The sequence below is a fragment of the Populus euphratica genome, unplaced genomic scaffold (genome assembly GCF_000495115.2).
Source record: "Populus euphratica unplaced genomic scaffold, PopEup_1.0 scaffold379.1, whole genome shotgun sequence".
In the NCBI taxonomy this organism is placed as follows: Eukaryota; Viridiplantae; Streptophyta; class Magnoliopsida; order Malpighiales; family Salicaceae; genus Populus; species Populus euphratica.
Window position 1 is genome coordinate 180,521 of NW_011500147.1, and position 11,862 is coordinate 192,382.

Here is an 11,862-nt window from a genome sequence, read left to right on the forward strand (position 1 = left end):
ATATTTGTACTTTGGATGATATTGGAGCACCTGAAATGTATTGTCTTTTCTGTTTATTAGTTAAAAAGTGTTATTGGATCTGGTTGGTAGCCAAATATATTTTATTATATTTTATTATTTTTTAGATTTTTTTAGCTAGACTTATTCAGTATCAAAAGGTTTGTTTATTTTTGTATTTCAAAAGTATTTTTGAAAAAAATAAAAAAAATTACATTAAATATAAATTTTTTTAGTATTTTTAAATCATCTTAATATAATAATATTAAAAATACACTTTAAAAATTAAAAATATATATTATTTTTAAATAAAAAATACTTTAAAAAAATTACTGAGGTCATTTCTAACCGATGAATGTTTTCCAAAATGAAAAGGAGAATTGATTGCCGTCTACTCCAGTAACATATGATCATACTTCAGTTGATACCCGTACATAAGATCATGCGTCAGTATTTGCCTTTTGTAGTCAACTGACAGCAGCTACTACTTACTAGCAATCTACCTTGCCGCGGCTCTATTACATAAAGAGTTGGCGAGAGCTCTTGACACACTCACTCCCCTACTCTCTCTGCCGTTACTGCCTCACTTCCATAGCAACAACACAAAAGGAGAACAATTGAAAACGATGGCCGAGGAGCAGAAAGTTATCGTTCCAAGAGTGAAACTGGGTAGCCACGGATTGGAGGTAAAACCCCTTTTCACCTTTCTCTCTGTGAATATCCGTTTCTCTATTAGATAGATGTCTTGTAAAAGTACAATTTTTATGACTTATCATATTCATAGCCTCAACGCCTCAGATTCTTGAGTGAAATATTGCAAAAATGGGAGAATGATTGGTTACTCTAAAAGAACCCTTTTGCAGGGACATAAAATTTTGTATGTGCTAAGAAAGGAAAGGTGTTATTGTCTCTTGATTTTTCTGCGTGATATTTTTCGACATTTAGGTCTCAAAGTTGGGCTTTGGATGCATGGGGCTTTCTGGAATATACAATGCCCCACTCCCTGAAGAGGTTGGCATTTCAATCATCAAGGAAGCTTATAGCAAGGGGATTACTTTTTTTGATACAGCAGATGTTTATGGACCTCACACTAATGAAATCTTGGTTGGGAAGGTAAGTGTCGAAATGTTTTTTCTAAGGTTCTTTCATAATATGCTTTAATGTAAAAGAATTGGCCAGTATGATATGGTATCTAGTTTTTTATAATAATAATAACAACCAAGCCGCAATCACAAACTAGTTGGCTGGTATATAGTTTTGATGACTTGCCTGCGGAGTTCCATCTTTAATGGGACCTTATTTCTTTCCTTATATTTGCCTCAGCATAAGAATTGAAAATATTTGGACTCTCCTGATGAAGCTAGTCCCTTTCTGTTTTTCTCTCTTAATGTCATTTTGGCATGGAACTGATGCAATTCTTTAGATCGATATGACTTTCTTTTCATGCTATTATTTCTGATAAATGTTCTAGTTGTTGAAGGCCATAAATATATTGCATTTGTAGGGCTATGTGTCACTATCATTTCATCAATTCATGGACATGCTTGAGTTTCTCAAACTCAGGGGTACTGAAGTGCTTTTTATCTTCTTGCAATAAAAGGTTTTCCCCACTCATCAAATCACCGGTTAAGTCATTCCCTGCAAAGGAGTTGTCATGGCTTGAAAAGCTTAAGGATTAAAAGGGTATATGGTCCCCACCATTTGAAGAATTGAAACAGTGTTTGTAAATGAGAAGCTAGCATGTCCAACAATGGACGCCCAAAACAAAAAATATGTCGCTGAAGCGAGCAATTAACATATGAAGATCATGCCTAATATATGTAATGAACAGTTGGCCAATGAGCCTTTGTTTCAAATGGCATGTGTCTCTCCTCCCCTAAAAGAGCTTTTGGGATAAGAGGAATTTCTGATATAGCATCAGGTGGTATTTTTCTTTGTTTATTTATCGCTAAGACTTGCATTTTGCAGGCATTGAAGCATTTGCCTAGAGAAAAGATCCAGTTGGCTACAAAATTTGGTGTTTTTCCAAACATTTCTGAAATCAAGAATCCTGCAATCAATGGCAGTCCTGAATACATCCGTGCATGTTGCGATGCTAGCCTGAAGCGTCTTGATGTGGAGTACATTGATCTCTACTATCAGCACCGTGTCGACACGTCCGTTCCAATAGAGGAAACTGTATGTTCTTTTCCTTTATTTCACTACGTAACAGTTCAAATTAACTGCGTGCACTATTTAATTTCTAATTCAATTACTTTGAGTTTGCAGATGGGAGAGCTTAAGAAGTTAGTGGAAGAGGGAAAAGTTAAGTATATTGGATTATCCGAAGCAAGTCCCGAAACAATAAAGAGGGCACATGCAGTCCATCCCATTAGTGCAGTACAAATGGAATGGTCACTTTGGTCTCGTGACATTGAAGAAGAAATAATCCCACTTTGCAGGTATCAATATCAATGGGATTTTCATTTCAAGTTGATCATTTATAATGGACACATTCTGTAATTTAAAACTTCTTTTCAAGGTCTTCACGAATTAAGTTATTATTCTTTTTCTTCGATTCATTTGTAAAATTAAAATTTTTGTTTTTACATTTGTTGCCTTTTTAACCCTTAGTTGTTTAACTTGTGCAGGGAACTTGGAATTGCAGTAGTTCCATATAGCCCTATCGGTCGCGGTTTTTTTGGTGGCAGAGCAGTCGTGGAAAGTTTGCCTTCGGAGTCTGTGCTGGTATGAAGCTCCATAAACACGTCACGTAATGAGATAAAAAGAAAACCGTATCTAGTTGCTGCAATTCAATCTTTAAATACTGCCCTTTGTGCTTTAAGAAAACTACTGTAACTTGAACACCATTAACCCAATTTATTTATGTGCTTATACTTTTGTGTCGTTGCTTATTAATTTGACCTAACATGCTTGGTAACTTGTGGCCTGCTTGCGTTGTTTTAGAAAATTTATCCAAGGTTCACGGAAGAAAATATCGAGAAGAACAAGGTGTTTTATACTCGAATAGAAAAACTGGCGGCAAAGCATGGCTGTACTCCTGCTCAGCTTGCCCTTGCTTGGGTTCTCAATCAAGGGGATGATGTGGTGCCTATCCCTGGTGAGTCAGCTTGTGTTTATGTATGTTTAGTTCTCTGATTCAAGCTCCAAAATTTTGATTGAGGTATCAAATCCCACAAATTGTAGATTGCTAATCTTTTCTTCAAATATCTCTAGGAACCACTAAGATTAAAAATATGTATGACAATATTGGATCATTGCAAGTTAAGTTGACAAAAGAAGACTTAAAGGAAATCTCAGATGCTGTTCCCATTAATGAAGTGGCTGGAGTAAGATCTGCGCTGTTCCACCTTACATGGAAGTTCGCTGACACACCACAACCTAAAAACAGCCAAGTCTGAACTTGATATGTACGTGAGAGCAAAGGGTTGCTGCTACGTTATATTTTGGCTTGTTAAATAAATTCCATCTCGGACAAGTTTTATCATGGTGAAGAGGGAACAAAATAATGTAGTGTCATACCCTAGTGTATACAACTTCCTGTACAAATCTTGGACAACCTAAAAAACAGTATTTCTGGTACCTTTGTGCAGACAACTTCCTGGAAAATTTATAAAAGCTGCTGAAAGTCTTTGAAGGTTGTTCTGGTGTTGCAGCTACAAGAGTCGACGTAGTAAACATACTGTAGAACCAGTATGGAGGATGAGAGACTTGAATCTTTATGTCATGTATGATAGAGGTTGCTCAAATTTACTAGTACTATTACACAGACTCTGACTGTTGTGGTATAAATATTGTGCACACGCACACTGTTCCCATTTACATATTTTATCGTGGACTTACTGTTTAAAATTGTTTTTTATTTTGGTCCTCACGATTACATCTTGTTTTGGCACAATTAAAGAACAATTGAGTCAAAATTGTTGATTAAAAATAAAATTGGAAGATGGAGGACCAAGGTGAAATAAGTGTTATAAATGAATGATGCTTTCAAAATAATCACAAAATATTTGCTTTAGTTCTCCAATTTTACAAATTATACTTATTTGATTCCTTGACAGTTTTTCAATTAAATTTTGATACAAAATTTATTTTTCCTACATTTTAATTTGTAGTTTGAGAAAGGAGAAAGAGGATGCTGATTTTTAATGATATAAAAAAATCAAAATTAACATTAATTTTGATCACAAAATAACTGATTTTAGAGTCAAAATGTTTTATTTAATGAGGAAGTTTAACTTAAATGTTTTTTTATCTTGAAACAGCTTTAAAAACTAGATCTAAACTGGAGTAGAGTTTTTGTTTTAGTTGATTTTCAAGTTTTTGTGTTATTGTTTTAGTTTTTTAAGTTTATTTATATATTTTTCAAGGCATTTAGGGTCAAAATTGAGTTAAAATTTGGTTTTTTTGATAAAAAAAAAATATAAATCCTATTTTTCTACCTCTGTAGTAGCTAAAATCTAAAAAATATAGATAACGCATCATTTAATTTTTTTTTCAAAAAATATTTCTTGTCCACCTAAATTGAATTTTTTTTTAAAAAAAGTAAGGCATTCATGTATGTCCTTTCTAAATAAACCAGGTGCTAGCCTGTAATCTTTCTTTCTTAAAAAACAATCTTTTAAAAAAAATCATGATTTTAGTTAAGTGTTTTTTTTAATAATTTCTTAATTTATATTGAAATTAATTCCCCTTTCTTTAATTTCTTTATTTTCAGTATTTAGTTTTTTTCTTATAGTGGTTTTTTTAATTATTTTGTATATATTTAATTTTTAAAGAGATTATTATAATTCATCTAGAATTTTTTTTATATTTTATATAATTAAAATTTATTTTAAAAGATGAAAAATATTTATTTTTGGATAGTATTTTTAATAAGTGCAACCTTACAAAATATTTTTTTGTTTTGATTTTATTCAATTAATTTTATATGTATATTAATTTTTATTATTATTCTATTAAATAAAAAATAATTTTAATAAATAGTGTTGTTGAACATAATCAGGTGAATGAACTATATTGCGAGATCAAATATCTTAATTTATATTCACCTCTTGACTTTTCAAATATATATATTTAGTTATTATTAATTTTTTTATTTATTTATTGATATAGATAGTTTTTAATTTATTTAATTAAATGCATACATAAATTTTTTTAATTTACACTTGATACTATTAGTGTAAAAAAAAATGTGTTGCAAATGCCTGAATATTTAATTTTTATTTTTTTATAAAAAAATAATCAGCTTGCGGCAAAACACATATCAGATAACTAATTTACCTCTAAATGACACTAGAATTACCACAACATAACTAAAAATATGGCTAAGAAAATTAAAATTTATATCCTAATTTTTATCATTAATTTTAAATTCAATTATTTAAATCAAATGAGAGAAAAAAATATATTAATTAGTTAAATTGTTTTCATTTATATCATATACTAAATAATGATCATTCAATTTGAATTCAATGATTTAGATTAAATGAAAGAATAAACACTTATTAATCTTCACTTATTACTTTTTGAAAATATTGTTTGTTTAAAAATATATTAAAATAATATTATTATTTTACATTAGCATGTTAAAACATAAAACAATATTAAAACAATATCAATACAATCTTTTTATATATATTTTTTTAAAAAATATAAACAAATTTTTTCATGCATGAAAACAAATGGTTCATAAATTGATCTAACATATTTTAGGAAACTATCCTAGAATTTTAATATTAGCCAGGTATCTCTTTAATTAATATATATAATATTACGCGATAAGTTTCCTATCAAGGCACCAGTGGTCTAGTGGTAGAATAGTACCCTGCCACGGTACAGACCCGGGTTCGATTCCCGGCTGGTGCAAATGCTTCCTTTTTTGGTTTTTTGTTGTCTTTGTCCTTCCTTAGTCAAATATCAGTCAGTCCTTTCTACAAAGCTGAGACCAAACCAGCAACCATGATGTCATTTTGAGTTATCTATACCCAAAATCGTCCCCTGAGCTCCATGCCAACTCACCTACCACCTCCACTGACAAGAAACCTTTCGCAAAAGAACACTACGGCTAAAAAAAATGGCAGAGGAGAAGAAGACATTCTAAGATTGAAACTCGGTAGCCAAGGGCTCGAGGTAAAGTCTCCCATTTCCATATAAACAACGAGTTCTGGTTTGCAAATGTATTTATATGATTAGAGAGTGATAAGTTCACGAGACTTGGTGATCTTGTCCCATGATTTTGGAGACCATGATGATGGTAGTATGGAGAACTCTAAGATATATGTATTGCCTTCTATGGTTTGAAATGTGAATTTTCTAGAAAGACACAAACTTCATGCTCAGAAAGCACACATGCTTGCAAATACTAACTGGGTTTTGACCATAATTCTGTATCCTCTGCAATTCTTTGCTTTTGCTTCTGTTAGTATTGAAAGAAAAAAAACGTCTTCTGTTGAGCACTGAAATAATATATATATATATATATATATATATATATATATATATTTCTGTTGAAATTCCGTTGTCTGCATTCTTCCCATTCAATAATGTATACGCGTATTATATAAGCAATAGCTTACAGATTAGACTACATTAGACTACTTAGGATGACGTATCGTAACATTATACATACCATACAGGTCACAGTGTTTACAAGTGCGAGGAGCATGCCTTAAGCTGCTAGATTCGCTTACAAGTATGTACATACATCCACATACAGACATTGTAACTTAGATTGCTTGATACTGCAGAAACAAATCGAAAGTCTCGTGGTGTCACTGAAGAAGCTGAGCCCTTGCATTCTCTAATGCTGCATTTGCAGCATATACCATTGAATCCCTCTCGTCTTCAAGTTTCCAAGCTTCTTCCATTTTCTCACATGCAGCATCCAAGCTTCTCTCTGATTCTGACTTATGGTTAGAAATTTCAGTAACACAAGACTTGCACCTCAAAGTCTCAGCCTCACAGAAAGACAATTGTTTCTCCAGATCAAGAAGCATGTTTTTGACACGTGAAACTTCTACGCGAAGTGATTGGAGGTGGTTTTCAGAAGCTTCATAAGCAGATACTGCCTCCACATGGCGCTGAGAGATGTTGTCAAACTGGGTTTTCTTATCATTGTAATGGTCAAGGAATTCTTCTCGAGAAAAGTCTTCGCCCATGGACTCCTCAATTCCAGCCAGTTTTGATTTGCATTGAATGTACTCCCTCACAGCCTTGGAAAATGATGCATAGTCAATTGAGAGATGGCGCAAAGTATCAAAAGTGTTCTCTGCCACCTTCAACATTGTTTCATGCTGAGTCCGATCCATAGACTGCAGAATGTCGAGCAAACCTTGCCCAAAAGTTTTCAAGGCTAACTTTGATGGATCACTGTTCTCCACCACAGTTTTCGTCCCTGAAGGCTTCTGAAAAATACCATTTGGACGCTCAGCATCCTCTCTAGGAGATTGTAGAAATGGACCTTGCTGTATATCACTTTCATCATCATTTGATGAACTGCCTGCTAAGAGAGCTAGGCCTTCAATATCACCCACATCTTCTATAACAGGATCAAAAGGAGAAGTGCCTGTTACAGAACAGGGGTGTTAGAACTGAAGATTTGAGGAAGGAAAACAGCTGAACAAATGAATGGACATTATTTACGGCAATAGATGGGTTCACCATGGGGCTCTTTTAGGAACCAATAAGTGAGGTCAAAGCAACCCTACCCAATCAAACACGGACATGAATTTGTAAAAACTGATAAACATCATCAGTCAACCACCAAAATGAAAAATGAACTCCATGTTGTGAAATGATACCGGGGATCATGCAAATTATCAAAACAAACTGACAGCAATAAACAAAGAAATCAAGTACCCAAAAAAGATACACCTTCACTCTTTGTGTGCCTTGCATTAGAAATTTGCAAAGAGAACTCCGGTTCTTGGCAAGGAATCTCAGGCTTGGGTATGAGTGGGGGGACTTCAAGTGCTGTCCCTGACACAAGATCCCAAGACTCGGAGTCCTGCATGACCAGGTCCCTAACAAGGACCTCATCTTTTCTGATAGGTGGATCCATGGATGAAATAGGATAATTATCATCACTCTCCACCATTGTTGACTCCAACTCAGCACCAGAACTCCTATTGTCTTCCGTGCACAGTTCATTGTTTACAGTAAACAAGGACCGACGGGCAGGGTATACCTTGCTTTCATCTCCTTGCATATTCTGCATGTTATTCCCTTCAGAATCTGCCCACTGGAAAAATTTACAAGCTCCATGTTTCTGTATCAAAATCAAACCACTTTACTTAGAACGAGACAGGCATTACAAACATAGGCAGAAGAATGGAGAAACACACAAGTAAAAACTAATAACTGTGTTTTAACTTTGACCATCTCGCCCAAAGACCAAGCGTTTACAGCTACAATCAATTATTGGAAAGCATTAGAAAAACAGCTTTATTCTCCAGAGGTGATTCCCGGCTGTGGCCAGGAACTTTCTTAGCTTTTCTTGAGAAAATTTAGAGTGGGACTGCTGTTATAAAGTCAGTTTCATGTTCTTGTCTTTGAAAATACGACATAGCAAGTTCTTTAAATCTAAATTGTTGAATACAGATCAACAGTGAGGCTTGTGTTTAATCTTCACATCAAATATGAAACAACGACCCACTTCTAAACGGTTGGTTAAAATGTGATGTGGACTTTACGAACACGATAGAGCATGATCTGGAGAACATGGAAGCGTCGAGTCCAATGAGATCAACGAAGAACAGCACCAGCCCGTCACAATGATTATGAACAGATGGCACATATTATTGAGGAAAAAAATGAAGACCCGGAACTCAAAACAGGTTAGAAAATTATTGAAAAGGAAAGCGAAGCAAAAGTCAAAGAACACACCTTCTTAATCCGGCAAGCAAAATACCATCGGTCTCTGTCTGGACCACTTGATACGAGATTTAAACTGCATGACCCGGCACCACATGGACACATAGGAGGTTTAAATCTAGCAGCAATGTCGTCACTCCATTTGAAGAATCCGCAACTACCCTAAAAATTAACAACAAAAGAGCAATGCAAAAGATATAAGGGAAAGGTGGGGCATGAGGTGTAGACTGGACAATAGTACTGTACTAACCGATGTTCTACGATCAACAGGGCAAGCATAGAACTTTCTGCCAGGATTTTTAACGGTGTTCGAAGTTGAAACTTTACAAGTGCCCCGGCCACAAGGGCATCGAACCACTGGAAGATCAGGAACCTGCACTGAAGGCGAGGAGGCTGATCCAGGGCTTAAGGCCAGTGATTTTGTGAGGGTTTTGCTGGGGCAATCTTTGGACCAGTGGCCAAGCCTTTTGCACAGAAAGCATTGATCATGTTCTTTAGGGTTCCTTTGAGGAGATGGGGAAGCAGAGGGTGATGCTTGTGGTGGAGTTGAGGAAAATGGATAACTATTTTGACACTCGTGGCTCTCACACGCCATCACTTCCACTGACTCTCTGGTTTTCTTCGAGGAGAAGAGGAAGGACGGGAGACGGAGGGGACCGAGTTTGCTTCTTTTATTTTGGTTCACACTGACTGGAGGGAACTTCCTTTTGTGATTAGACATGAAAGAAGGGAAGTGACGGTGGACAGCCTTGGCTTGCCTATGAACTAAGAAAGCTAGTGCATTGCTATATAGCCTAGAGAGAGGCGCCTGAGGCGGAATCTTCTCTCCACTCCACCTCTCAATATTTTATTCTCTCGCTTTCCTTTTGGATCATCATGAGAATGAGACGATGACTTTAAAATATTTTTAATTGAAATAGTGATAGTATTTCAAAATAATCTAAAAATATATAAAAAATTATTTTAAATAAAAAATAAAAAATATAAAAATATAATTTTATATCGTATTCCCATACACAACATACATTATGCTATTTTAGACCGGTTGATACCTCCACCAGGATTAAGTTTTAGGGTTATAAAAAACAATTAATTCGGTAGTGCATCTTTTATATGATATATTTAAAAAATCAATTTGTCTAAAAATTGATTTTAAAAATTAAAATTCAATAAATCAGTAGAAAAAACAAACCCTCTTGATAGCTAAAAGACAAAATATCACTCCCTCCAATCGATTTCCTATATTACACATGGGAGATGCAACCCAAGTCCCGTACATTAATTAAAGCATTGATTTTCTAAATATTTCCTCCTAAAAAGCACTAAATAAATATCATTAAAAAATATAAATTTATTTTTTTATTGGACAGAATGCAAGTTTTCATATTGTATTTAAAAAAAATCAACAAAGAAATTATGAAGATAAATATTAAAATTTGTTCTGTTTTTTCTCCGGCTTAAAATTTATAAATATTTTTTATAAAATGAGATTTATTAAAAATTATGATTAAATTATAAGTCATTTTCCTTTTAAGTCATTTTCCCAACATCCTGTGGTAATAATCTACATCCACATGAAAATAATTTAGTTGCATAATTATATTATATATAATGCACCTTGTTGTAACCCAATTTTGGATTCACTAAAATTTTTTAGGAATGTTATTTTATCTTATTATTCATGACAAAAAAATATAATAATAAAAAAAAAAAGAGTTTAAAATATATTTTCTCGAGTCAACCGTCATTTTCTGTCAAAACCGAGTCCACCAGGTCAATACGGGTTAAACGATGTCGACCGGGATGAAAAATGAGTTTCAGGACGTTTCGGGTCAAAACCATCATTTTCTGTCAAAACTGAGTCTATCAGGTCAATACGGGTCCCACCATGTCGACCGCAATGAAAAATGAGTTTCGGGCTGTTTCGGGTCAAAACTGTCATTTTCGGTCAAAACCGAGTCCACCGGGTTAATACGGGTCCCACCATGTCGACCGGGATGAAAAATGAGTTTCGGGCTGTTTCGGGACAAAACTGTCATTTTCGGTCAAAACCGAGTCCACCGGGTTAATACGGGTCTCACCATGCCGACCGCGATAAAAAATGAGTTTCGGATTATTTTTGTCAAAACTGGTATTTTTGGGTCAAAAAACCCGGTCCACCGAGTTGATACCCGTATAAAAAAGTTTTTTTTGTAATTTAAAATTAATTTTTAGCGGATGAAAAACTTTTTATAATACTGATTTGAATTTTTAATTTTTACCCCTATAAATAAATATTATTATTATTATTTAATATTATTATATTATTATTTAGTATTATTATATATAATAAGACAAATAGTAATCGGTGGAAGTTGAAAATCTTAACAATCCGTGAATTATTGTCTGAATTCATTGGCTATAAATAGCCAATGAATTCAAGACACAAGGGAGAAAAGAAAGATAAAAAATTCATTTTGTATTTGCAATTGTGAATTCGGAATTACTGTTTGGGTTACTATTTGGGTACTATTTATTTTTTAAATATTTTTTCTTAATTTTTTTTTAATCAATTGAAAAATAACAAAAAAATATCTCAACCGTTAGATCTAATAGTATTTAGATCTGAGCCTTTGATTTCTTAGGATACAATAGGCTTTACCACACCAGATTAAAACCCAAATCAAACTCAGCCGTTCAAATAATCTACTCTTCGATCTGGTTGCGCCACGTCCGCAGGTATACCGAGCACTCGGTACACCGCGCCACACCCGATCGTAGACCATTCAATCCTGACCGTCCGATCAACTTGAAGATCAAACAAATCACAGCCGCACGATCTGTTCATCCGAGATCCAACGGTTCACAGCCTTCCGACGCACGAGTGCACCATACACTCCTCCACACCAGATCAAAACCCAGAGCTTCTCTCTCCTCTCGCCTGCGATTCTCTCTCTCTCCGCCGATCTCCCATTTCCGGCCGTCTCAAGCCACGCGTGAACAGTAACCGCG

The 11,862-nt window shown here is 34.4% G+C and overlaps 2 protein-coding genes and 1 non-coding gene across 4 annotated transcripts; 2 read left to right on the plus strand and 1 right to left on the minus strand.

Moving 5' to 3' along the window:
- Window positions 1–499: 499 nt before the first annotated feature.
- On the plus strand, window positions 500–3,638 carry LOC105110802 (probable aldo-keto reductase 1). The gene is made up of 7 exons (XM_011005961.1): window positions 500–683; window positions 943–1,110; window positions 1,966–2,175; window positions 2,266–2,438; window positions 2,628–2,724; window positions 2,944–3,097; window positions 3,214–3,638. Exons 1-7 carry the CDS (start codon window positions 624–626, stop codon window positions 3,396–3,398), a joined length of 1,047 nt encoding a protein of 348 aa, XP_011004263.1. The 5' UTR covers window positions 500–623; the 3' UTR covers window positions 3,399–3,638.
- A 2,156-nt stretch (window positions 3,639–5,794) lies between these two features.
- TRNAG-GCC (transfer RNA glycine (anticodon GCC)) lies at window positions 5,795–5,865 on the plus strand. Its single transcript has one exon. It is a non-coding gene; the product is annotated as a tRNA-Gly (tRNA).
- A 671-nt stretch (window positions 5,866–6,536) lies between these two features.
- On the minus strand, window positions 6,537–9,744 carry LOC105110803 (uncharacterized). Of its 2 annotated transcripts, none has more exons than XM_011005963.1 (4): window positions 9,122–9,744; window positions 8,884–9,033; window positions 7,873–8,266; window positions 6,537–7,564 (listed from the first exon to the last, which is right to left on the minus strand). In XM_011005963.1, exons 1-4 carry the CDS (start codon window positions 9,590–9,592, stop codon window positions 6,771–6,773), a joined length of 1,809 nt encoding a protein of 602 aa, XP_011004265.1. In that variant the 5' UTR covers window positions 9,593–9,744; the 3' UTR covers window positions 6,537–6,770. The 2 variants fall into 2 exon arrangements, with proteins under 2 accessions (XP_011004265.1, XP_011004266.1); XM_011005964.1 differs by having other exon boundaries at window positions 7,858–8,266; window positions 9,122–9,716.
- Window positions 9,745–11,862: the final 2,118 nt, after the last annotated feature.

What these genes read in the sequence shown, in the direction of transcription:
- LOC105110802 (XM_011005961.1), top strand. Translation starts at nt 624, where the DNA reads ATGGCCGAGGAGCAGAAAGTTATCGTTCCAAGAGTGAAACTGGGTAGC. An exon ending in GAAATAATCCCACTTTGCAG is followed by an intron (nt 2,439 to 2,627) that starts GTATCAATATCA and finishes TAACTTGTGCAG; the next exon opens with GGAACTTGGAATTGCAGTAG. An exon ending in TGCCTTCGGAGTCTGTGCTG is followed by an intron (nt 2,725 to 2,943) that starts GTATGAAGCTCC and finishes GCGTTGTTTTAG; the next exon opens with AAAATTTATCCAAGGTTCAC.
- LOC105110803 (XM_011005964.1), bottom strand. Translation starts at nt 9,592, where the DNA reads ATGTCTAATCACAAAAGGAAGTTCCCTCCAGTCAGTGTGAACCAAAAT. An exon ending in CTGTTGATCGTAGAACATCG is followed by an intron (nt 9,034 to 9,121) that starts GTTAGTACAGTA and finishes GTTAATTTTTAG; the next exon opens with GGTAGTTGCGGATTCTTCAA. An exon ending in TTGCTTGCCGGATTAAGAAG is followed by an intron (nt 8,267 to 8,883) that starts GTGTGTTCTTTG and finishes ATTTTGATACAG; the next exon opens with AAACATGGAGCTTGTAAATT.